At 43.5% G+C, this 22,122-nt stretch overlaps 1 protein-coding gene across 5 annotated transcripts in view; it reads right to left on the bottom strand.

Annotated features, from left to right (window-relative positions):
* WFS1 (wolframin ER transmembrane glycoprotein) overlaps positions 1 to 22,122 on the bottom strand; it is a 228,104-nt gene that overhangs the window by 68,584 nt on the left and 137,398 nt on the right. For 3 of the 5 annotated variants that reach the window (XM_069203132.1, XM_069203136.1, XM_069203139.1), the window contains exon 4: positions 21,070 to 21,214. The exons of the other annotated variants lie outside the window; for them this stretch is intronic. In XM_069203132.1, the coding sequence (XP_069059233.1) occupies positions 21,070 to 21,214 (145 nt within the window). The remainder of the gene's footprint in view (positions 1 to 21,069; positions 21,215 to 22,122) is intronic. 5 annotated transcript variants of the gene reach the window in all.

Genomic DNA, 22,122 nt, shown 5'->3' with positions numbered 1-22,122 from the left:
ATTAGAAAAATTCGCCTGCTTTACACTTTACCTACAGCCAGAGTGCGGGTGAATGGTCTGGTGTCGGAGCCGTTCCCTGTATTGCGTGGTACCAGGCAGGGTTGCACTCTCTCCCCGCTGCTATTTGCAATAGCTATGGAGCCGCTAGCTGCAAGGATTAGGCAACATCATACTGCAAGAGGTATAGGATTCAGTTCTAGAAATCTTCTAATATCACTATATGCGGACGATGTGACCCTTTATCTTACCAATCCTGCGGACAACTTGGATCCCATCCTGCCGGAATTTATCCGCTTTGAGGGTTTCGCGGGCATCTCCATCAACTGGTCTAAATCGGTAATCTTTCCCCTCACGGACGGCACTGCGGAGGTGTGCTCTGAATACCCCCTGCGCTGGGAGGCGGAAAAAGTCAAATATCTGGGGATTTGGATTAACTTTGGCAGGGCTATGATGTGGCTGAGCGAGAAAGTGAAGTTATGGGCTTCCCTGCCCCTATCACTAACTGGGCGGATCGCGCTGACAAAAATGATAGTGTTGCCCAAATTCCTTTATCTATTCGTCAATATACCTATACCGCTTACAGCACACTTCTTCACCACTTTGAGGTCACGCCTGGTTGAGCTGGTGTGGGCGGGTGGACAAGCCAGGATAGCGTGGGACACGCTAGCGCTGCCACTGCGACAGGGAGGTTTGGGTGCCCCAGATATAAAACTGTATGCCCTCTGCGCTCAGGCTCAGTTCCTGCATTTTTGGACCCACCCTGTCCCTTTTCAACCTCACGTGGCAGTGGAGCGAGATGTGGTGGCGCCCCTTCCACTTGGAGTGGCGATATGCGCTAAGGCAAGGCGTCCTAGAGAAGATGTAGATACGGCTAGGATGCTGCAGTGGGTATGGGAGGAGTTGCACAGGAAGGCCGGGGTCCCAGTGTTGTATGCTCCATCGCTCCCTCTGTTGCATAACCCGATGCTGCCCTGTGTGGCTGATGGAATAGCTGGTCACCTGATTGACAGGATGAATCTCCGCACCTTTGCTGACCTTTTTCCCAGTGGCAAGTTTATGCCTCCCCCGGCGCCGGAGGAGGGGGGTACGGTGCCCTTTTCCGAATTATTTCTGTACCATAAACTACGTGCGGCGTGCCGGACGCTATTCGGGGGGTTCCCTGATGCGCCGCCGGTCTTTACAGCCCTGGAGGCGGTGGTGGGCTCCCCTTCTCCCTGAAAGCTAGTAACTCGTATTTATCGCCATATGCAAAACATGACACCAGTGGTAGCGCCTAAATCTATGCTGTATTGGAACGAGGAGCTCCAGCCTGAGATTTCTGAGGAACAGTGGGAGTTTTGCTGTGGGCAGCTTGCTGAGCTTTCGCCAAATTACAAGCTGCGTTTAATACATTTTAAATACCTGCATAGGTTTTACAGAACCCCCATCAGCCTGAAAAGAATGGGGCTTAGGGAGACAGATGAATGTTGGCGTTGTGGGTCGGCCTTGGCCACTTTTCTACATATAGCTTGGTCCTGCCCGAGGTTGAAGGGTTATTGGTCTCAAGTTTTTGTATCAGTAAACCAGATAGTGGGCCGCTCTGATGTCCCTTCCCCTCTGATTGGGCTACTAGGTTATGTCAGAGACACTCCGCAAGCGATGCGCAGGCTGCATGCATTACTTTTACTGTTTGCTAAGCGACGGGTGGCGATACACTGGGGTAGGCAGAGGGTGCCCGCGGTGAGGGATTGGCTGGCGGATGTAACTTACGGGCACACGCAGCTAACCACATTCTGGGAGTTAATGCCGGCTGCATCTAGACCCCGTGACATTTGGGATCCGTTTGTGAGCTGGGCTCGGGAACATCAGAGCCGGGAATCAGAGGGAGATACCCTAAGTGAATGATCCCTGGGAAGGGGGTGGCGGTGGGGATACATCGCACTACTCGCCTCTCACATAAGGGAGGATATGCCTTTAATACTAGCATTACCCTGATCGCTACCCCTGTTTTCCTCCCGCGGCTGCCCTCTCTAAACAATAAGGCAGAATGTTGTGACCCTTTTGAGCCCCTGTGCCCAGTCTAGGTGCATGTAATCTCTATTGATATGGACATGATGACTACTGCAATATGTTCCTTTTTGTAGGACACCTAAATGCATACAATATGTGACACACTAATGATGATAATTGGCAAGTTTGTTTGTTGTATTTTTTATAACGAAAAATGCTTTAAAAAAAAACAAAAACAAACAAAAAAAAAGAATGGGGAATGTAAATTAGTCAAGATACGCTTTGCAGTGCTGTGGAACACACGCTAAGTGTCACAGGCAGGCAGCGGCAAGTCAGGCAGGGATGACAGATCCCGTGGGGGTGAGACAATCCGCGCTACTGATTTCAGGACCTGGCGGCTCTTCCTCAATAAGAAAGAAGACGGCATGCAGCGAAGAAAGAAGACGGCATGTAGCAATGAGAGAAGACGGCATGCAGCAAAGAAAGAAAACAGCTTGAAGCAAAGAAAGAAAACAGCTTGAAGCAAATAAAGAAGACAGCATGTGCCAAAGAAAGAAGACGGCATGCAGCAAAGAAAGAAAACAGCAAGCAGAAAGAAAAAATAAGTACTTTCAGCATCTCAATCAGAGGTAGGACACTGGCCAGTAGGCAATGGCAAGTTACAGGAAGGAGTACTTGGTCCCCAGGCAACATGACAGCATGGATTGCAAAGAAGAGAGCAGGAAGTGAAAGCAGAAGACATGCTGATCAATCAGAAGCAAGTAAATAAGAGTGATGTTGGACTAAGCCAATGGTAAGTTCAGGTAAGTAAGTGGCAGTTTCTAAACCCCTTTTAGTTTTTTTTAAAATCAACAAAAGATTTTGCAAGCATAGCGTGCAAGCTCGCACGTGCAGACAAAACCTAAAAAAGTTTTTTTTTTTTTCTAAAGTATAGACCGAAGAGGCTACTTTTTAACTTTAAAATGTATCTTTGAAGCTTCTAGGTAAATAAGCAGGATGTGGTGCCCTAGGGCTACAGAGGTTGCTTAAATGTTTTACGTTATTGTGCAGCAATCCATCATGAGCAGTGGCCCTTGCTTGTGCAGACACTGACAGATATGTACAATAGCCACCCTGGGTTCACTGTACCTTTACAATGCTCCCATTTACTGTAACAAAAGTGCAATATTAGGGGTGCCCCTTTTTCTTTCTAAAGTATTGGAGTTCGTTACATGAGTACCAGTTAAATTAAACAAGGACACATTCAGTTTTGGTAGGCACAGGGATATTAAGTGATTTGCTCAGAATCACAGGATGTTAAGCTGATGCCGAGATTCGAACCTGGTTCCCCAACTCCAAAGTCGGCAGCTCAGGTCGTTACATTAGATCCTCTATCTTCTCCCCTGCCACTTTTATCATGTATGTGAGTTTTGCAATTTTATCTTGCCTGTACACATATCACCTTTAGCACTGCTTACACACATGGTATTATATGTTAAAGTTATGTTTAATTATCCTCGCTTACTTTTCTATAATAACACTTTGTTGTTGCTCTGCAACGGAAATACACTTCGAAGTTCCTCCTCGGTTGTATTTGGGTCAATTTGGAACATAAAATTGTTACGGGCATATATAAAAAAAAAAAAGAATCCTGCATTTCTGATATATATATATATATATATATATATGGAAAATGTCACTTACCCAGTGTACATCTGTTCGTGGCATTAGTCGCTGCAGATTCACATGCTGTGCACATCCCGCCATCTGAGTGTTGGGCTCGGAGTGTTACAAGTTGTTTTTCTTCGAAGAAGTCTTTTCGAGTCACGAGACCGAGGGACTCCTCCCATTTCGACTCCATTGCGCATGGGCGTCGACTCCATCTTAGATTGTTTTCCCCGCAGAGGGTGAGGTAGGGGTTGTGTATGCTAGTAATAGTGCCCATGCAATGGAGTGAATGCGTATGTACATAATGAAGTTTAAAGTAATATATTTACAAATGTACAAATGTTTAAGATCTACTTCTAAATGGCTACAGGCTCCCGGGGAGGCGGGTGGGCGCATGTGAATCTGCAGCGACTAATGCCACGAACAGATGTACACTGGGTAAGTGACATTTTCCGTTCGATGGCATGTGTAGCTGCAGATACACATGCTGTGCATAGACTAGTAAGCAGTTATCTCCCCAAAAGCAGTGGTTCAGCCTGTAGGAGTTGAAGTAGTTTGAAATAATGTTCGTAGTACAGCTTGACCTACTGTTGCCTGTTGTGCAGTTAACACATCTACACAGTAGTGCTTGGTAAATGTATGAGGCGTAGACCATGTTGCTGCCTTACATATTTGGTTCATTGGAATATTTCCTAGAAAGGCCATGGTAGCACCTTTCTTTCTGGTTGAGTGTGCCTTTGGTGTAATAGGCAGTTCTCTTTTAGCTTTAAGATAGCAGGTTTGAATGCACTTAACTATCCATCTAGCAATGCCTTGTTTTGAAATTGGATTTCCTGTATGAGGTTTTTGAAAGGCGATAAATAGTTGTTTTGTCTTTCGAATTAGTTTTGTTCTGTCAATGTAGTACATTAGTGCTCTTTTGATGTCTAATGTATGTAGTGCTCTTTCAGCTACAGAATCTGGCTGTGGGAAGAACACTGGTAATTCTACCGTTTGATTCAAGTGGAACGGTTAGATTACTTTTGGTAAAAATTTAGGATTGGTCCGTAGAACAACTTTATTTTTGTGTATTTGAATAAATGGTTCTTGAATGGTAAATGCTTGAATTTCACTCACTCTTCTTAGAGATGTGATGGCAATTAAAAATGCAACTTTCCACGTTAAGTACTGCATTTCACAAGAGTGCATGGGCTCAAAAGGTGGACCCATGAGTCGTGTTAAGACAATGTTGAGGTTCCATGAAGGAACTGGTGGTGTTCTTGGTGGTATAATTCTCTTTAGGCCTTCCATAAACGCTTTTATGACTGGTATCCAAAATAATGAAGTTGAGTGCGTAATTTGCAGGTAAGCTGAAATTGCCGTAAGATGTATTTTAATGGAAGAGAAAGCTAGTTTAGATTTTTGCAAATGTAGTAAGTATCCTACTATCTCTTTTGCAGATGCGTGTAAAGGTTGAATTTGATTATTATGGCAGTAATAAACAAATCTTTTCCACTTATTTGCATAGCAGTGTCTAGTGGTAGGTTTTCTAGCTTGTTTTATGACCTCCATACATTCCTGTGTGAGGTCTAAGTGCCCGAATTCTAGGATTTCAGGAGCCAAATTGCTAGATTCAGCGATGCTGGATTTGGATGTCTGATCTGTTGTTTGTGTTGTGTTAACAGATCTGGTCTGTTTGGCAGTTTGACATGAGGTACTACTGAAAGGTCTAGTAGTGTTGTGTACCAAGGTTGCCTTGCCCATGTTGGTGCTATTAGTATGAGTTTGAGTTTGTTTTGACTCAACTTGTTTACTAGATATGGAAGAAGTGGGAGAGGGGGAAAAGCGTACGCAAATATCCCTGACCAGTTCATCCATAGTGCATTGCCCTCAGACTGATGTTGTGGGTACCTGGATGCGAAGTTTTAGCATTTTTAGTTTTCTTTTGTTGCAAATAGATCTATTTGTGGCGTTCCCCACATTCTGAAGTAAGTGTTCAGTATTTGGGGGTGAATTTCCCATTTGTGGATCTGTTGGTGATCCCGAGAGAGATTATCTGCTAACTGATTCTGAATCCCTGGAATAAATTGTGCTATTAGGCGAATGTGGTTGTGAATCGCCCAATGCCATATTTTTTGTGTTAGGAGACACAACTGTGTCGAGTGTGTTCCTCCCTGTTTGTTTAGGTAATACATTGTTGTCATGTTGTCTGTTTTGACAAGAGTGTATTTGTGGGTTATTATGGGTTGAAATGCTTTCAGCGCTAGAAACACCGCTAACAGTTCTAAGTGGTTTATATGAAACTGTCTTTGCTGAATGTCCCATTGTCCTTGGATGCTGTGCTGATTGAGGTGTGCTCCCCACCCTGTCATGGATGCATCTGTCGTTATTACGTATTGTGGCACTGGGTCTTGAAAAGGGCGCCCTTGGTTTAAATTTATACTGTTCCACCATTGAAGCGAGATGTATGTTTGGCGGTCTATCAACACCAGATCTAGAAGTTGACCCTGTGCCTGTGACCACTGTGATGCTAGGCACTGTTGTAAGGGCCGCATGTGCAACCTTGCGTTTGGGACAATGGCTATGCATGAGGACATCATGCCTAGGAGTTTCATTACTAATTTGACCTGTATCTTTTGGTTTGGATACATGGCTTGTATTACATTGTGGAATGTTTGGACTCTTTGTGGACTTGGAGTGGCAATTCCTTTTACTGTGTTGATTGTTGCTCCTAGGTATTGCTGTGTTTGACACGGCAGAAGGTGTGACTTTGAGTAATTGATTGAGAAACCTAGTTTGTGTAGGGTTTCTATGACATAATTTGTGTGTTGTGAACACTGTATTTGCGTGTTGGTTTTGATTAACCAATCGTCTAGGTACGGGAACACATGTATTTGCTGCCTTCTGATATGTGCAGCTACTACTGCTAGACATTTTGTAAAAACTCTTGGCGCAGTGGTTATTCCGAATGGCAACACTTTGAATTGGTAATGTATCCCTTGGAATACAAACCTTAGGTACTTTCTGTGTGAAGGATGTATTGGTATATGGAAAGATGCATCCTTTAGATCCAGTGTTGTCATGTAGTCTTGTTGTTTGAGCAGTGGGATTACTTCTTGTAATGTAACCATGTGAAAGTGGTCTGATTTGATGTATGTATTTAATATTCTGAGATCTAGTATAGGTCTTAGAGTTTTGTCTTTTTTGGGTATCAGAAAGTACAGCGAGTAAACTCCTGTGTTTAGTTCTTGTTTTGGTACTAATTCTATTGCCTCATTTTAGAGCAATGCTTGACCTTCTAATCCTAGAAGATTTATATGTTGTTTTGACATATTGTGTGTTTTCGGTGGGACTGTTGGAGGGAATTCGAGAAATTCTATGCAATAACCATGCTGGATAATTGCTAGTACCCAAGTATCTGTTGTTATCTCCTCCCAATGTTTGTAAAATTGGCTTAGTCTTCCCCCCACAGGTGTTATGTGATGGGGATGTGTGACTTGTAAGTCACTGCTTATTTTGAGGACTTTTGGGGCTTTGGAATTTTCCTCTATTTTTTGGGAATTGTCCCCCTCTATATTGCCCCTGAAAACTTCCCCGCTGATATTGGCTTTGGTAAGTGGGCCTTGTTTGTGATGTTGTGGTTTCTGTAGGTTGTCCTCAAAACCCTCCCCTAAAAGGTGTTTTGCGAAATGTGCCTCTGCTCTGCGTAGAGTGCGCCCATGGCTTTTGCTGTATCAGTGTCTTTCTTGAGTTTATCAATAGCAGTGTCGACTTCCGGCCCAAACAACTGCTGTTCATTAAATGGCATATTTAGCACGGCTTGTTGAATTTCCGGCTTGAAACCTGACGTGCGCAGCCAGGCGTGCCTTCTTATTGTTATTGCAGTATTTACTGTCCTTGCAGCCGTATCTGCTGCATCCATTGAAGACCGTATCTTATTATTAGAGATACTTTGTCCTTCTTCCACCACTTGTTGTGCTCTTTTTTTGGAACTCCTTGGGTAAGTGTTCTATCAAATGTTGCATCTCATCCCAGTGAGCTCTGTCATATCTTGCCAAAAGTGCTTGTGAATTGGCAATGCGCCATTGGTTTGCTGCTTGTGCTGCAACCCTTTTGCCCGCAGCATCAAATTTGCGACTCTCTTTGTCTGGGGGTGGTGCGTCCCCCGAGGTAGGAGAGTTTGCTCTCTTACGAGCTGCCCCGACAACTACTGAGTCTGGTGTTAACTGCGTTGTAATATAAACAGGATCTGTTGGCGGTGGCTTGTACTTTTTCTCCACCCTTGGAGTTATGGCTCGGCCTTTAACAGGATCCTGAAAGATTTGTTTTGAATGTTTTAGCATTCCTGGGAGCATAGGTAGTCTTTGGTATTGGCTATGAGTGGAGGATAGCGTGTTAAACAGAAAGTCATCCTCAATTGGTTCGGAATGCAAGGTGACGTTATGGAAAGCAGCTGCCCTTGCGATCACCTGTGTGTAAGATGTACTGTCCTCAGGAGGGGACGGCCTGGCAGGGTACGAGTCTGGGCTGTTGTCCGATACTGGAGCATCGTAAAGGTCCCATGCATCGGGATCATCTTGACTCATGGCAGTATGAGTCGGGGAGTGCATCAGTGGAGGAGTTGCTACTGGTGATGTGTGCACTGATGGTGGTGGAGAAGGTGGTGGAGTTGTTTTCTTTGCCACCTTTGCCTGTGGCTCCTTGTCCTTTTCTTGAAAGGCAAGTTTTCTTTTTATTTTAATTGGGGGAAGAGTGGTTATCTTACCTGTGTCTTGATGAATGTGGAGCCTCCTTTGAGTATAGTCTGGCTCTACAGCTTGAAGTTCCTCTCCAAATCTATGTTTTTGCATTTGGGAGGACAACACTTGTTCCTCTGTATAGGAACCTGTTTTCGGCTCCGAGGCTGGATGTTTCGGAACCGAAACTTTTTCGGACGTCTTTTTAGGCTCCGAAGAAACCTTTGTAATTTTCGGCGTGGTGGTGTCTCGGTGCCGAATTTGTTCGGTGTCGCTGTCACAGTGCAGAAATTTCTCTGAGCCGATGTCTCGGCTCCGAGATTGCTGTGTGGCGGTATCTCGACCGGAGTCGGATGACTTCGACACCAGCGTGCCCTTTTTCGGTGCCTTGGCTCGGTTACCGATTTTTTGGGTTAAGCCATGGCCTGTTGGCGGTGGCGTCCCCTGGGCTTTTGTTGACTTCTCGTGAGTCTTATGTTTCGACGTCTTACTCACGGTTTTCGGCATTTCTTCGGCCTCGAGCTCTTCAGAGTCCGACTCGTGGATAGAGAAAGCTCTCTCTTCCTCCTCGAAACGCTCTTGTCCTGTCGGCGTCGACGCCATCTGCAGTCTTCTGGCTCTTCGGTCTCTTACCGTCTTTCTGGACTGAAACGCTCGACAGGCCTCACAAGTATCTTCCTTGTGCTCTGGGGACAAGCACAAGTTACAGACCAGATGCTGATCCGTATACGGATACTTGTTATGGCATTTTGGACAGAAGCGGAATGGGGTCCTTTCCATCAGCCTTGAAGTCACACGTGGCCGGGCCGACCAGGCCCCGACGGGGGATCGAAAAAACCCCGAAGGGCCACCGGAGCTCTTCTAAATTCGGTGTCGATCTGTTGTAACTAACCCGATACCGAACGCAAACAATACCAACGTTTTTTCCGAGATTCTAACTAACTTTCCGACCCGAAACACGGAGCGAAAAGGAACACGTCCGAACCCGATGGCGGAAAAAAAACAATCTAAGATGGAGTCGACGCCCATGCGCAATGGAGTCGAAATGGGAGGAGTCCCTCGGTCTCGTGACTCGAAAAGACTTCTTCGAAGAAAAACAACTTGTAACACTCCGAGCCCAACACCAGATGGCGGGATGTGCACAGCATGTGTATCTGCAGCTACACATGCCATCGAACATATATATATATATATATATATATGGAAAATGTCACTTACCCCGTGTACATCTGTTCGTGGCATTAGTCGCTGCAGATTCACATGCTGTGCACATCCCGCCATCTGGTGTTGGGCTCGGAGTGTTACAAGTTGTTTTTCTTCGAAGAAGTCTTTTTTCGAGTCACAAGACCGAGGGACTCCTCCCATTTCTACTCCATTGCGCATGGGCGTCGACTCCATCTTAGATTGTTTTCCCCACAGAGGGTGAGGTAGGAGTTGTGTATGCTAGTAATAGTGCCCATGCAATGGAGTGAATACGTATGTACATAATGAAGTTTAAAGTAACATATTTACAAATTTACAAATGTTCAAGATCAACTTCTAAATGGCTACAGGCTCCCGGGGAGGCGGGTGGGCGCATGTGAATCTGCAGCGACTAATGCCACGAACAGATGTACACTGGGTAAGTGACATTTTCCGTTCGATGGCATGTGTAGCTGCAGATACACATGCTGTGCATAGACTAGTAAGCAGTTATCTCCCCAAAAGCGGTGGTTCAGCCTGTAGGAGTTGAAGTTGTTTGAAATAATGTTCGTAGTACAGCTTGACCTACTGTGGCTTGTTGTGCCGTTAACACATCTACACAGTAGTGTTTGGTAAATGTATGAGGCGTAGACCATGTTGCTGCCTTACATATTTCGTTCATTAGAATATTTCCTAGCAAGGCCATGGTAGCACCTTTTTTTCTGGTTGAGTGTGCCTTTGGTGTAATAGGCAGCTCTCTCTTTGCTTTAAGATAGCAGGTTTGAATACACTTAACTATCCATCTAGCAATGCCTTGTTTAGAAATTGGATTCCCTGTATGAGGTTTTTGGAAAGCAATAAATAGTTGTTTTGTTTTTCGAATTAGTTTTGTTCTGTCAATGTAGTACATTAGTGCTCTTTTGATGTCTAATGTATGCAGTGCTCTTTCAGCTACAGAATCTGGCTGTGGGAAGAACACTGGTAATTCTATAGTTTGATTCAAGTGGAACGGTGAGATCACTTTTGGTAAAAATTTTGGATTTGTCCGTAGAACTACTTTATGCTTGTGTATTTGAATAAATGGTTCTTGTATGGTAAATGCTTGAATTTCACTCACTCTTCTTAGAGATGTGATGGCAATCAAAAATGCAACTTTCCATGTTAAGTATTGCATTTCACAAGAGTGCATGGGCTCAAAAGGTGGACCCATGAGTCGTGTTAAGACAATGTTGAGGTTCCATGAAGGAACTGGTGGTGTTCGTGGTGGTATAATTCTCTTTAGGCCTTCCATAAATGCTTTTATGACTGGTATCCTAAATAATGAAGTTGAGTGCGTAATTTGCAGGTAGGCTGAAATTGCGGTCAGATGTATCTTTATTGAAGAGAAAGCAAGCTTTGACTTTTGCTATTGTAGTAAGTATCCTAATATATCTTTGGCAGATGCGTGAAAGGGTTGAATTTTGATTATTATGGCAGTAATAAACAAATCGTTTCCACTTATTTGCATAGCAGTGTCTAGTGGTAGGTTTCCTAGCTTGTCTTATGACCTCCATACATTCTTGTGTGAGGTCTAAGTGTCCGAATTCTAGGATTTCAGGAGCCAAATTGCTAGATTCAGCGATGCTGGATTTGGGTGTCTGATCTGTTGTTTGTGTTGTGTTAACAGATCTGGTCTGTTTGGTAGTTTGATATGAGGTACTACTGAGAGGTCTAGTAGTGTTGTGTACCAAGGTTGTCTTGCCCATGTCGGTGCTATTAGTATGAGTTTGAGTTTGTTTTGACTCAATTTGTTTACTAGATATGGAAGGAGTGGGAGAGGGGGAAAAGCGTAAGCAAATATCCCTGACCAGCTCATCCATAACACATTGCCCTGAAACTGATCTTGTGGGTATCTGGATGCGAAGTTTTGGCATTTTGCGTTTTCCTTTGTTGCAAATAGATCTATTTGTGGTGTTCCCCACATTTGAAAGTCAGTGTTTAGTATTTGGGGATGAATCTCCCATTCGTGGATCTGTTGGTGATCCCGAGAGAGATTGTCTGCTAACTGGTTCTGAATTCCTGGAATAAATTGTGCTATTAGGCGAATGTGGTTGTGAATCGCCCAATGCCATATTTTCTGTGTTAGGAGACACAACTGTGTCGAGTGTGTGCCTCCCTGTTTGTTTAGGTAATACGTTGTTGTCATGTTGTCTGTTTTGACAAGAATGTGTTTGTGGCTTATTATGGGTTGAAATGCTTTGAGCGCTAGAAATACCGCTAACAGTTCTAAGTGATTTATGTGAAACTGTTTTTGCTGTATGTCCCATTGTCCGTGGATGCTGTGTTGATTGAGGTGTGCTCCCCACCCTATCATGGAAGCATCTGTTGTTATTATGTATTGTGGCACTGGGTCTTGGAAAGGCCGCCCTTGGTTTAAATGTATACTGTTCCACCATTGAAGCGAGATGTATGTTTGGCGGTCTATCAACACCAGATCTAGAAGCTGACCCTGTGCTTGTGACCATTGTGATGCTAGGCACTGTTGTAAGGGCCGCCTGTGCAACCTTGCGTTTGGGACAATGGCTATGCATGAAGACATCATGCCTAGTAGTTTCATCACTAGTTTGACTTGTATCTTTTGATTTGGATATATGGTCTGTATCACATTGTGAAATGTGTGAACTCTTTGTGGACTTGGAGTGGCAATCCCTTTTGCTGTGTTGATTGTTGCTCCTAAGTATTGCTGTGTTTGACACGGCAGAAGGTGTGACTTTGTGTAGTTGATTGAGAAACGTAGTTTGTGGAGGATTTCTATGACATATTTTGTGTTGTGAACACCGTCTTAGCGTGTTGGTTTTGATTAACCAATCGTCTAGGTACGGGAACACATGTATTTGCTGCCTTCTGATATGTGCAGCTACTACTTTTAAGCATTTTGTAAAAACTCTTGGTGCAGTTGTTATTCCAAATGGCAACACTTTGAATTGGTAATGTATCCCTTGGAATACAAACCTTAGGTACTTTCTGTGTGAAGGATGTATTGGTATATGGAAATATGCATCCTTTAGGTCTAGTGTTGTCATGTAGTCTTGTTGTTTGAGCAGTGGGATTACGTCTTGTAATGTAACCATGTGAAAGTGATCTGATTTGATGTAGGTATTTAATGTTCTGAGATCTAGTATAGGTCTCAGACTCTTGTCTTTTTTGGGTATCAGAAAGTACAGGGAGTAAACTCCTGTGTTTATTTGTTGTTTTGGTACTAACTCTATTGCTTCTTTTTGTAGCAATGCCTGAACTTCTAGTCCTAGAAGATCTATATGTTGTTTTGACATATTGTGTGTTTTCGGTGGGATGTTTGGAGGGAATTTGAGAAATTCTATGCAATAACCATGCTGGATAATTGCTAAGACCCAAGTGTCTGTTGTTATTTCCTCCCAATGTTTGTAAAACTTGGTTAGTCTCCCCCCCACAGGTGTTATGTGTTGGGGATTTGTGACCTTGAAGTCACTGCTTGTTTGGAGGAGTTTTGAGACTTTGGAACTTTCCTCTATTCCTTTGAAATTGTCCCCCTCTATATTGTCCCCGAAAACCTCCCCGCTGATACTGGCTCTGGTAAGTGGGCTTTGTTTGTGAGGTTGTGGCTTCTGTGGTTTGCCCTCGAAACCCCCCTCGAAATTGTGTCTTTCAAAATGTGCCTCTGCTCTGTGGGGAGTAGAGTGCGCCCATGGCTTTGGCCGTGTCAGTGTCTTTCTTAAGTTTTTCGATCGCAGTGTCCACCTCCGGCCCAAACAACTGCTGTACGTTGAATGGCATATTCAGCACAGCTTGCTGTATCTCTGGTTTAAATCCTGATGTACGCAGCCATGCATGTCTCCTTATTGTTACTGCTGTGTTGACAGTTCTAACAGCTGTGTCTGCAGCATCCATTGCTGACCGTATCTGATTATTGGAGATACCCTGTCCTTCTTCTACTACTTGCTGCGCTCTTTTTTGGAACTCCTTGGGTAAATGTTCAATAAGGTGTTGCATCTCATCCCAATGGGCCCTATCATATCTGGCTAGCAAAGCTTGCGAATTTGCAATACGCCACTGGTTTGCTGCCTGTGCCGCCACCCTTTTGCCTGCAGCATCGAATTTTCGACTTTCTTTATCTGGAGGTGGTGCATCTCCTGAAGTATGAGAGTTGGCTCTTTTGCGCGCTGCTCCCACTACAACAGAGTCTGGTGTTAGCTGTTGTGTAATGTACACTGGGTCTGTTGGTGGCGGTTTATATTTTTTATCTACTCTTGGAGTAATGGCTCTCCCTTTAACAGGCTCCTCAAACACTTGTTTAGAGTGTTTTAGCATTCCGGGTAGCATAGGAAGACTCTGATATTGGCTGTGTGTGGACGGCAGTGTATTAAAAAGAAAGTCGTCTTCAATGGGCTCTGAATGAAGGCTGACATTATTAAATGCCGCTGCTCTTGACACCACCTGTGCGTAGCCTGTACTATCCTCTGGTGGCGATGGTTTAGCTGGATAGCATTTTGGACTATTATCTGACACTGGTGCGTCATAAAGGTCCCATGCGTCAGGGTCATCTTGACTCATTCCTGTATGAGTTGGGGATTGCATCATTGGTGGAGTGGCTACCGGTGATGGTTGCGGAGAGTGATGTGGGGATAGTGGCGGTGTTACTTGTTTAGCCACCTTTGCGTGTGGCTGTTTGTCCTTGTCTTGGAAGGCAAGCTTGCGTTTCATTTTGACTGGAGGAAGAGTGCTGATCTTCCCTGTATCTTTTTGAATAAAGAGCCGTCTTTGTGTGTGATCTGGCTCTATTGCCTGTAATTCCTGTCCAAATCTATGTGTCTTCATTTGTGTGGACAGTCCTTGTTCCTCAGTGTAAGAACTTGTTTTCGGTTCCGAGGCCGGATATTTCGGTACCAAAACCTTTTCGGCTGCTTTTTTCGGCTCCTTCAAAACCTTTTTTACTTTCGGCGTCGTGCTCTCTCGGTGCCGACCCGTTTCGGTGCCGCTGTCTCGGTGCCGAATCTTCTCTGAGCCACTATCTCGGGCCCGAGATTGCTGTGTGCCGGTATCTCGACCGGAGTCGGATGACTTCGACACCAGCTCGCCCTTTTTCGGTGCCAATGAAAGGTCACCTACTTTTCGGGTTAAGCCATGGCCTGTTGGCGGTGGCGTCCCCTGGGCTTTAGCGCTTTTCTCGTGAGTTCTTGGTTTCGACGTCTTACTCACGGTTTTAGGCGTTTCCTCGGGATCGATCTCCTCTGAGTCCGACTCCTGGGTGGAGAATGTTTCTTCCTCCTCCTCGAAACGCTCTTGTCCTGTCGGCGCCGACGCCATTTGCAGTCTTCTTGCTCTTCGGTCCCTGAGTGTCTTCCTGGACCGAAACGCTCGACAGGCCTCACAAGTATCCTCCTTGTGTTCTGGTGACAAACACAAGTTACAGACCAGATGTTGATCTGTATATGGATACTTGTTATGGCATTTTGGACAGAAGCGGAATGGGGTCCGTTCCATCAGCCTTGAAGAGACACGTGGCCGGGCCGACCAGGCCCCGACGGGGATGGAAAAAAAACTCGAAGGGCCACCGGAGCTCTTCTTAATTCGGTGTCGATCTGTTGTACCTAACCCGATACCGAACGCAAACAATACCGACGATTTTTCCGAGATTCTAACTAACTTTCCAACCCGAAACACAGAGCGAAAAGGAACACGTCCGAACCCGATGGCGGAAAATAAACAATCTAAGATGGAGTCGACGCCCATGCGCAATGGAGTCGAAATGGGAGGAGTCCCTCGGTCTCGTGACTCGAAAAAAGACTTCTTCGAAGAAAAACAACTTGTAACACTCCGAGCCCAACACTAAGATGGCGGGATATGCACAGCATGTGTATCTGCAGCTACACATGCCATCGAACATATATATATATATATACACACACATGCACAATATTTATAAATCAGACCACATTTAAACTTGTGAAGACACACTATATGGTGTACGTTATTTAAAATGCTCTGGGAGACTTATGTTTTGATTAATTATGAAATAAGTAGCATTAGGTTTATCAACGTAATTAGCCCTTTTAAAGAAATAAAAATGAGGCATAACCATGTTTAGCAACTGCAGTTTGTGCATTCGCCATTGCATCCGACTTTCAATTTTTGGAAATAGTGTAATAGCTCAGTGGACTGGTTTTATCCTGTGATTAATGGGAATGTATTTTATTACTTTGTGCCTTTAAAAAAACAAATACAGATTGTACCCACGATAAAATCTTTCCTGGCCTGTTAATAGATTGGGTCATAGACTGAAGTAGACTTCTTTTAAAACAAAGTCTGGAATTATTTAACCTTTCTAGGCTATGTGTGACTATCCTGAAGCTGTGTCAAGACAAAAAGATGTGAATCTGCTACAAACTTCTACGTTGTAGCTGTGATGTCCTTGGTGCACTACTGTGTTTAAAAAACATGTGACAAGTTTTATGTTTTGCACTTCAAACCGACTGGGCTTTAAAATGCAAACAGTATCAACCTTTTCGGGGGTAATAAGTGACATTTTTTTTTTTTTAAGTATGTCTTTTAAATGCGCAAACAGGAATTGTTCTTAGAAAAGGCTATTCTACCTTTCTGCCATTACGCAGTCTCACTGTACAAAATTCCAATACACTAAGTACAATTTATTTACTATCCACAATTCCACACCACACAATTCCACCAGAAACAATTTCAATACAACACATCTCTCATTTGCACTTCTATCAATCCTGTCATCTCCCCACACACCAACTGCCCCTCTTATCTCTCTTCTCACACTGCCACTACCCCCTCTCATCGCCCAATACCACTGCCCTCCCATCTCTCCCCACACTACTTACCTCCTCTCTCTACTGCCTACTTGCCTCATTCATGCTCTGCACTAATTCCACCTCTCCTACCCCCTCCCTCCATGTGTCCCTTCCACTTCTCCCTCTATCACTCTTTTTTGTTTTTTGTTTTTTGTTACGCTCTCTCACCCATCTATCTCACTCTCTTACCCACAATATCCCCGTCTCACTAATATGGTTAACTTCAGATCTTCATGCACAACTTCTTTCACGTGTCTTTTCAAAGTTTACGTCCCTCAAACACACACTCTCCTCCTCTTCTTATGGTGTCTTCTGCATACACAAAAGCTCCCTCTTTAGGTATCCATGGCCTGCTCTCCCCTTCTTTCTCACACACTATTTCTGCTCCTCTCGCTCTCTGTTAATAACCACGACACCTGCACCAACTACCTATCCCTCCCATTCTTCCTTTCTACCTATTCTTTGCAGCTCTCAACACTATCTATCTAGTCACCATGCCACATAATTCTACTACACAAATATACTATACAACACACAATTCCAATACAATACACATAATTTCACTAAACACCACATACATCCACTACAGTACAAAACACAGATAGGAACACATTATCATTTAGAATGCCAAAAGCTCTAACTCTCACAAATGTGAGACCTACTGCATTGCAAATATTAGTTTATCTGGATCATTCTTGTGTGCTCAAGTGAAGTATTCCATACATTTACTGCAGTTTCTTTGTGACAGATTGAATTAACAGGAGTTATGTATGGTCATTAGTGGGTGTGGGATGTATGTGAATTCCAGCATATGTTTGGTGGGTTCAATAGATAAGTTAAATGAGATTAGGAATTGTTAGGTTGCATGGGTATATTTTCCAAAAATCAGATGTGATATTTGAAATGAGTTTTGGGCAATTTGCAGAAATATATTAATAGAGATTAGGAGAAACATGCATATGACTTAGCAAAGTTTGTGCTCTGACAGCTGAGGCATGCACACGATAGAAAGGACAAGGAGAGGTGAAAATCAGACGTTTTAAGTAAAGGTCAATTTTTCATGCATGAATTTAAGAATATGGAGAGTGTTTTTAAGATAGCATGCGATTTGAGGATGTAAGGCTTAGAAACAACAATTTGCATGTGACGATGCAATATGAGGTAGATCGAACTGGCACCAGAATCAGGTGTACTGTGTGTCTACTGCTGGACGACCACTAAACCACTGCTTCCACAAAAAGAGCTGATCAGCTCAGTGGTTGGGGATAGTAAACATAATGGCTGGCACAAACCTTCAAAGGAGTATCTGCAAATGCTGGAGCAGATATCTTCCTCCAATGTTCATCCTTAAGTTTAGCTTACAGCATAAATTGCAAAGCAAAGTGGGATCCATTTTAAAGGCCTCTTGTTTACCATGGGACAAGAAGATGGAGGTGAGGAAGGCTTCCTCAGACCGTGGAGGTAGATTTCTTACTTTCCTGTGGCTGGAATCCAGACACACAATGTGAGGAAGATGGTAACAGGGCCATCTTCAGAAAGCCAGGAAGGACTTTGTTAGCACAGGGCTAATTACACTTCCTCAAGCACTGCCCTTTGGTAAATGGCAGAGGTGAGGGGTGGAACAGCAGACTCCATTGTGAAAGTTGAACTGGACGCTTTAAGTAAGGCTCAGCTTATTCTCTTCTATGAACACACTTTCAGATGGCTGATAATAGCCCAAGGCAAAAACCCAACACTTCTTCGAGCCTCTGTTTTAGGTCCTTTAGGTCCCACTCTCCTGCAATGAGGGACATTATTATGCAAAGGCTATGTCTGGACGGCAGCCTGGAAAGGACATTTAAAAAATAGAGAATCATCTGAAACAGTTACTGCAGTAGGAGACAACAGATGCACTTACAACATAGTGCTACTGTAAAATTCCATCTGCAACTGGCTGTGTGCAACCCCAGGAATGCACAGAAAAATCCACTTCACCATACCTCACTTCCACACTCCATCCCCATCTGCCCTCTCTAGTGATGTCAAAGAGATAGAATATTCAATGTTGGTATTTGTTGTAAACTATAGACCAGTGTAACTTGTGACTGAAAGCAGCTATATTTAGGGGAGTTCTGTAGTGCTGTGGAGACTACTTGCTTATCAAGATTTCTGGATTTGGTAAATTAACTGAAAAGTACCCAGATGCTTTATTAACTCGCACTATAGCCAAAGAGAGCTCACAAATAAAATTAATGCAGCCAAAGAAAGTGTATCAAAGAGAAGCATGCAGTTTCGGGAACTACCAGTACCAAAGAAAGCATTACCATGAGGTGGGGCAGTACACAAAGTTCCAAGTTCAGATAAAAAACAAACAGCAACTGATAGCTCTATGGTCTGTGTTTACGCCAACACCCTTTTCTTTTGCTTACATATGGCAATAAAGCATTCCTATAGTATGTTTTACTACCAGCTTGGGTGCCTTTAAAGTGAAATGGACCAAAAGCCGTAAGTGAAACCCATGGCACTCCTCACTCACCTCCTGGGTTCAGGGTCCATTGCCATGCTGGGGATGCAGGGACGTGTGAGTGGTGTAGTAGATTTCTTCGCTCATGGAGTAATCCTCCTACAGTCTGCTGTGCCTGATAGACTATATAATCTAGCCAATGCCGGGGCTGTGGACAAGGGGCAAGGAGGGGACTACAGTGGTAGTGCATTAGGGGTCGCATCCAGCAGCCCACAGGCGTACTCGTCTCTCGCAAAAAGGCTTCAGCTCTTTCGCTTTGTTTTTTTCTTTCCCATACTCTATGTTAACAACACAGAGGACACTGGGATCTAGCTTTTCTACCTACTCACCAGCTTCGGGTGACAGTTTAGCCTCCCAGTACCGCGCTGCATGTCATGTGACAAGAGACAGGTCCCATCCACCATCACTGTCCTGAGCAGCCATCTTGCGTCCTGGGCTATATCTGGCCCATGACACCACGTGTACTTGAGGCAAACCTGTCTGTACCTCTGATAGACCAAGGGCGAGCCATCCTGCTAGTCTGTCTTCACAACCTATCCAGATGAGCAGAGAATTTCTTCTTCCGTTCAGGTATGTTCTACCTTGTTTACCCTTGCATAACTGCCTCTTCACTCTTTCCTCTGCCCCTTCTTGCTTATACCATCAACATTGACACTCTCCTCCCCGACGCCTTTGAAGTTCACAATCTCATAGTAAATTTAGAACTTGATATCCTGTTTATGACAGAAACCTAGTTAAACAAGCTTTAAGACCCTGATCACTGAGATCCCACCGGGCTATCTCATTCTTGGATATGATCGCCTACAGCATGCGAGTAGAGGACCAGTTGCCATTTATAAAGACATCCTTAATCTTTCTGCATTAGATACTGGAAAGTGCATCACTACTACAGATTTTCTTACTCTCAATCTTAGTCTTCGCCCACAGAAGGCTGCCAAAACTCTTCTCATAGCACTTTTTACAAACGTTTGCAACTTAGCAGTAAACACAAGAATAAAACATTAGTAGATCCTATCTTGAAAAAAATCCAGTGCTGATCTTTCCGCCCACTCAATACTGGGTTACTTTTTGTCTCCTTTTGCCTTTAAAACCACTGAACATATCACTAATTAACAGCTTTCACATTTCTTCGATGCCTGCTGCATCCCATCTTCTCAAGAATTTCCCCCTCCCACCAACCTACATACCCCGCCTTAGCACTGAAATTATCCTATCTTCTTGGCATCTGCTTTCAAGGCCACTGGCTGCAGCATCCCCCAGGGCTTACTATCAGCCTGCTCTCTTTAATATAAATGTTGTCCCTTGTAAAGCTCTTATCAATTCTTTCCAACTTCGCTTCTATGCCTATGCAGACAAAACGTAATTAATCTTTTATTTTGCTGGACATTGCCTTTTTTCCATTTCACCCTTTTTTTTAAATGAGTGAGGCCATTTTAGTGAGGACCTCAGCCAAAGTCTTTTTGTAGTAGGTGGTCGTGAACTTTTCCATCCTCATTGCTTGATAGAAAAGGTAAAAGAGATGAGACACAAGAGTGCTGCATTTCAAATCCAGGTCTACATTTTTCTGGGATGGCTAGTAATCTAAGGTTTCATGATGTAGAGGGTGAATGAAAGTTATCAAATCAGTCAACAGAAATGGCATCCTCAACCTGGAAGACAATGAGATCCAGAGCTGGATCCTAAATATCTGCTAAATTAGTGACATGCATCACTGTATACTCGAAGGGAGGTAAATCAATATCATTTTTGTTACCTCAGTAAAGACTGAGATTAGCCAAAAATATAATGTTAGTGTCACTGGGTGAAAATATATTTAATGCACTGTTTGGCAAATAACCTACAGTATGGTATATGGCATTAACTATGGTGGTTTGAGAGGGGTTCGATTTGAGCTCAACCACGAGGCATTGGAAAGTGGAATATCACTCTGACAGGACAAGATTATAAACTAACAAATTTCTGTGCATCATGTCAACTTCTGTCATTATTTTTAATTCACGACTGAGGCAGAAGATGAAGTAGTCTAGTGGAAAATGAGGTCAATAAAAGTTTGTGGGGTTGCATCTAGCCAGGGTTCTCTCAAAATCAAAAAGTAACAGTATGCTGTGACGACAGAAAAAGCTACTTCTAAGTGTGCAGTTGCACTGGAGGCAACAGAGGAATATATTTTCCAAAAATAACTTAACAAAATGTTGGACCCTACCTCGTCTGTCTGCTAAACATCTTCGAAGAAGCTTGACGGCATCTCTCCTCCCTTGCTTTGCAGCTTGAATTAACCATCCAACAGCAATGCAGTTATTGACTTCCTCATCCTGTTCTTCTGCCAGCTTTAAATAGTATTTGGCAACCTAGAACAGAAGAGTGAAACCTACGTTTAGGGTTCTTAAATATCACTCAAAGAGAAGACTAAGTGACATGAGGCATAACTTATCACACTAAAACAGAAGCAATATCAATCTCTTCTACGTAGGGAGCTATTTCATACAGACTGCCGCCTTAAAAATGGATGGTTGCATTTTTTATTTCAGCCATTATCAGAATATGGCCAGTGTGTCAAGTGTGTTTATAGTTTTATTTATTTTTATTCTCCAGAAAAAAGGTTTGTAAAATGGCTTGATGGTAAGTTCAATAAAACCCTCCGTGTTTTGCAGGGAGTACTTGAGCACCACATGATTGTTGGGTGTTGATGCAGAATTTCAGATGTGGGGGATGTGATGTAATCTGTGTACAAATTGTAAGAAGTGTGTAGATTGGATTAGCGTGTGTATGACCTTTCCTGCTCCCTAAATGGCGTGTCTGATGCAGTTCAATATGTAAATGGATGGATTCCTGTGTTTGAGAAAGTGAAGTCACTCTTTAAGACAGCCAAACTGTGTTTTCACTTTCAATTCACTTGAGCCTCCTGAGGAAAGGACAAATCTTGAAAATGTTCACGTTCTGAAACAGTTAGTGGATTAAGGTGTTAGCTTTTGTAGTAAATAATCACAGTGATCAGATTATTGAATTCCTTCTTTATTTGTACAGGATATATATACAGAGCTGTAACTGCTTTTGTGCACCTCTAGAAGAATGAATCGTAACACTCTCCTCCACCCTTCTCATCCCCCACATCACTACATTCTGTATTTCACATTCCTACTGCATTCCAATACATGCTAGTCACTACACATCCCCTTTTCTACCATTAAAAAAACAATATAATCTATATAAACATTAAAAGTAAAAATACACACTATCACAATTACTTCAACAACCC

Source organism: Pleurodeles waltl, chromosome 1_2, assembly GCF_031143425.1.
Source record: "Pleurodeles waltl isolate 20211129_DDA chromosome 1_2, aPleWal1.hap1.20221129, whole genome shotgun sequence".
Lineage (NCBI taxonomy): Eukaryota > Metazoa > Chordata > Amphibia > Caudata > Salamandridae > Pleurodeles > Pleurodeles waltl.
The sequence above is the reverse complement of the archived record's forward strand: the minus strand, read 5'-3'. Positions and strand labels throughout refer to the sequence as shown.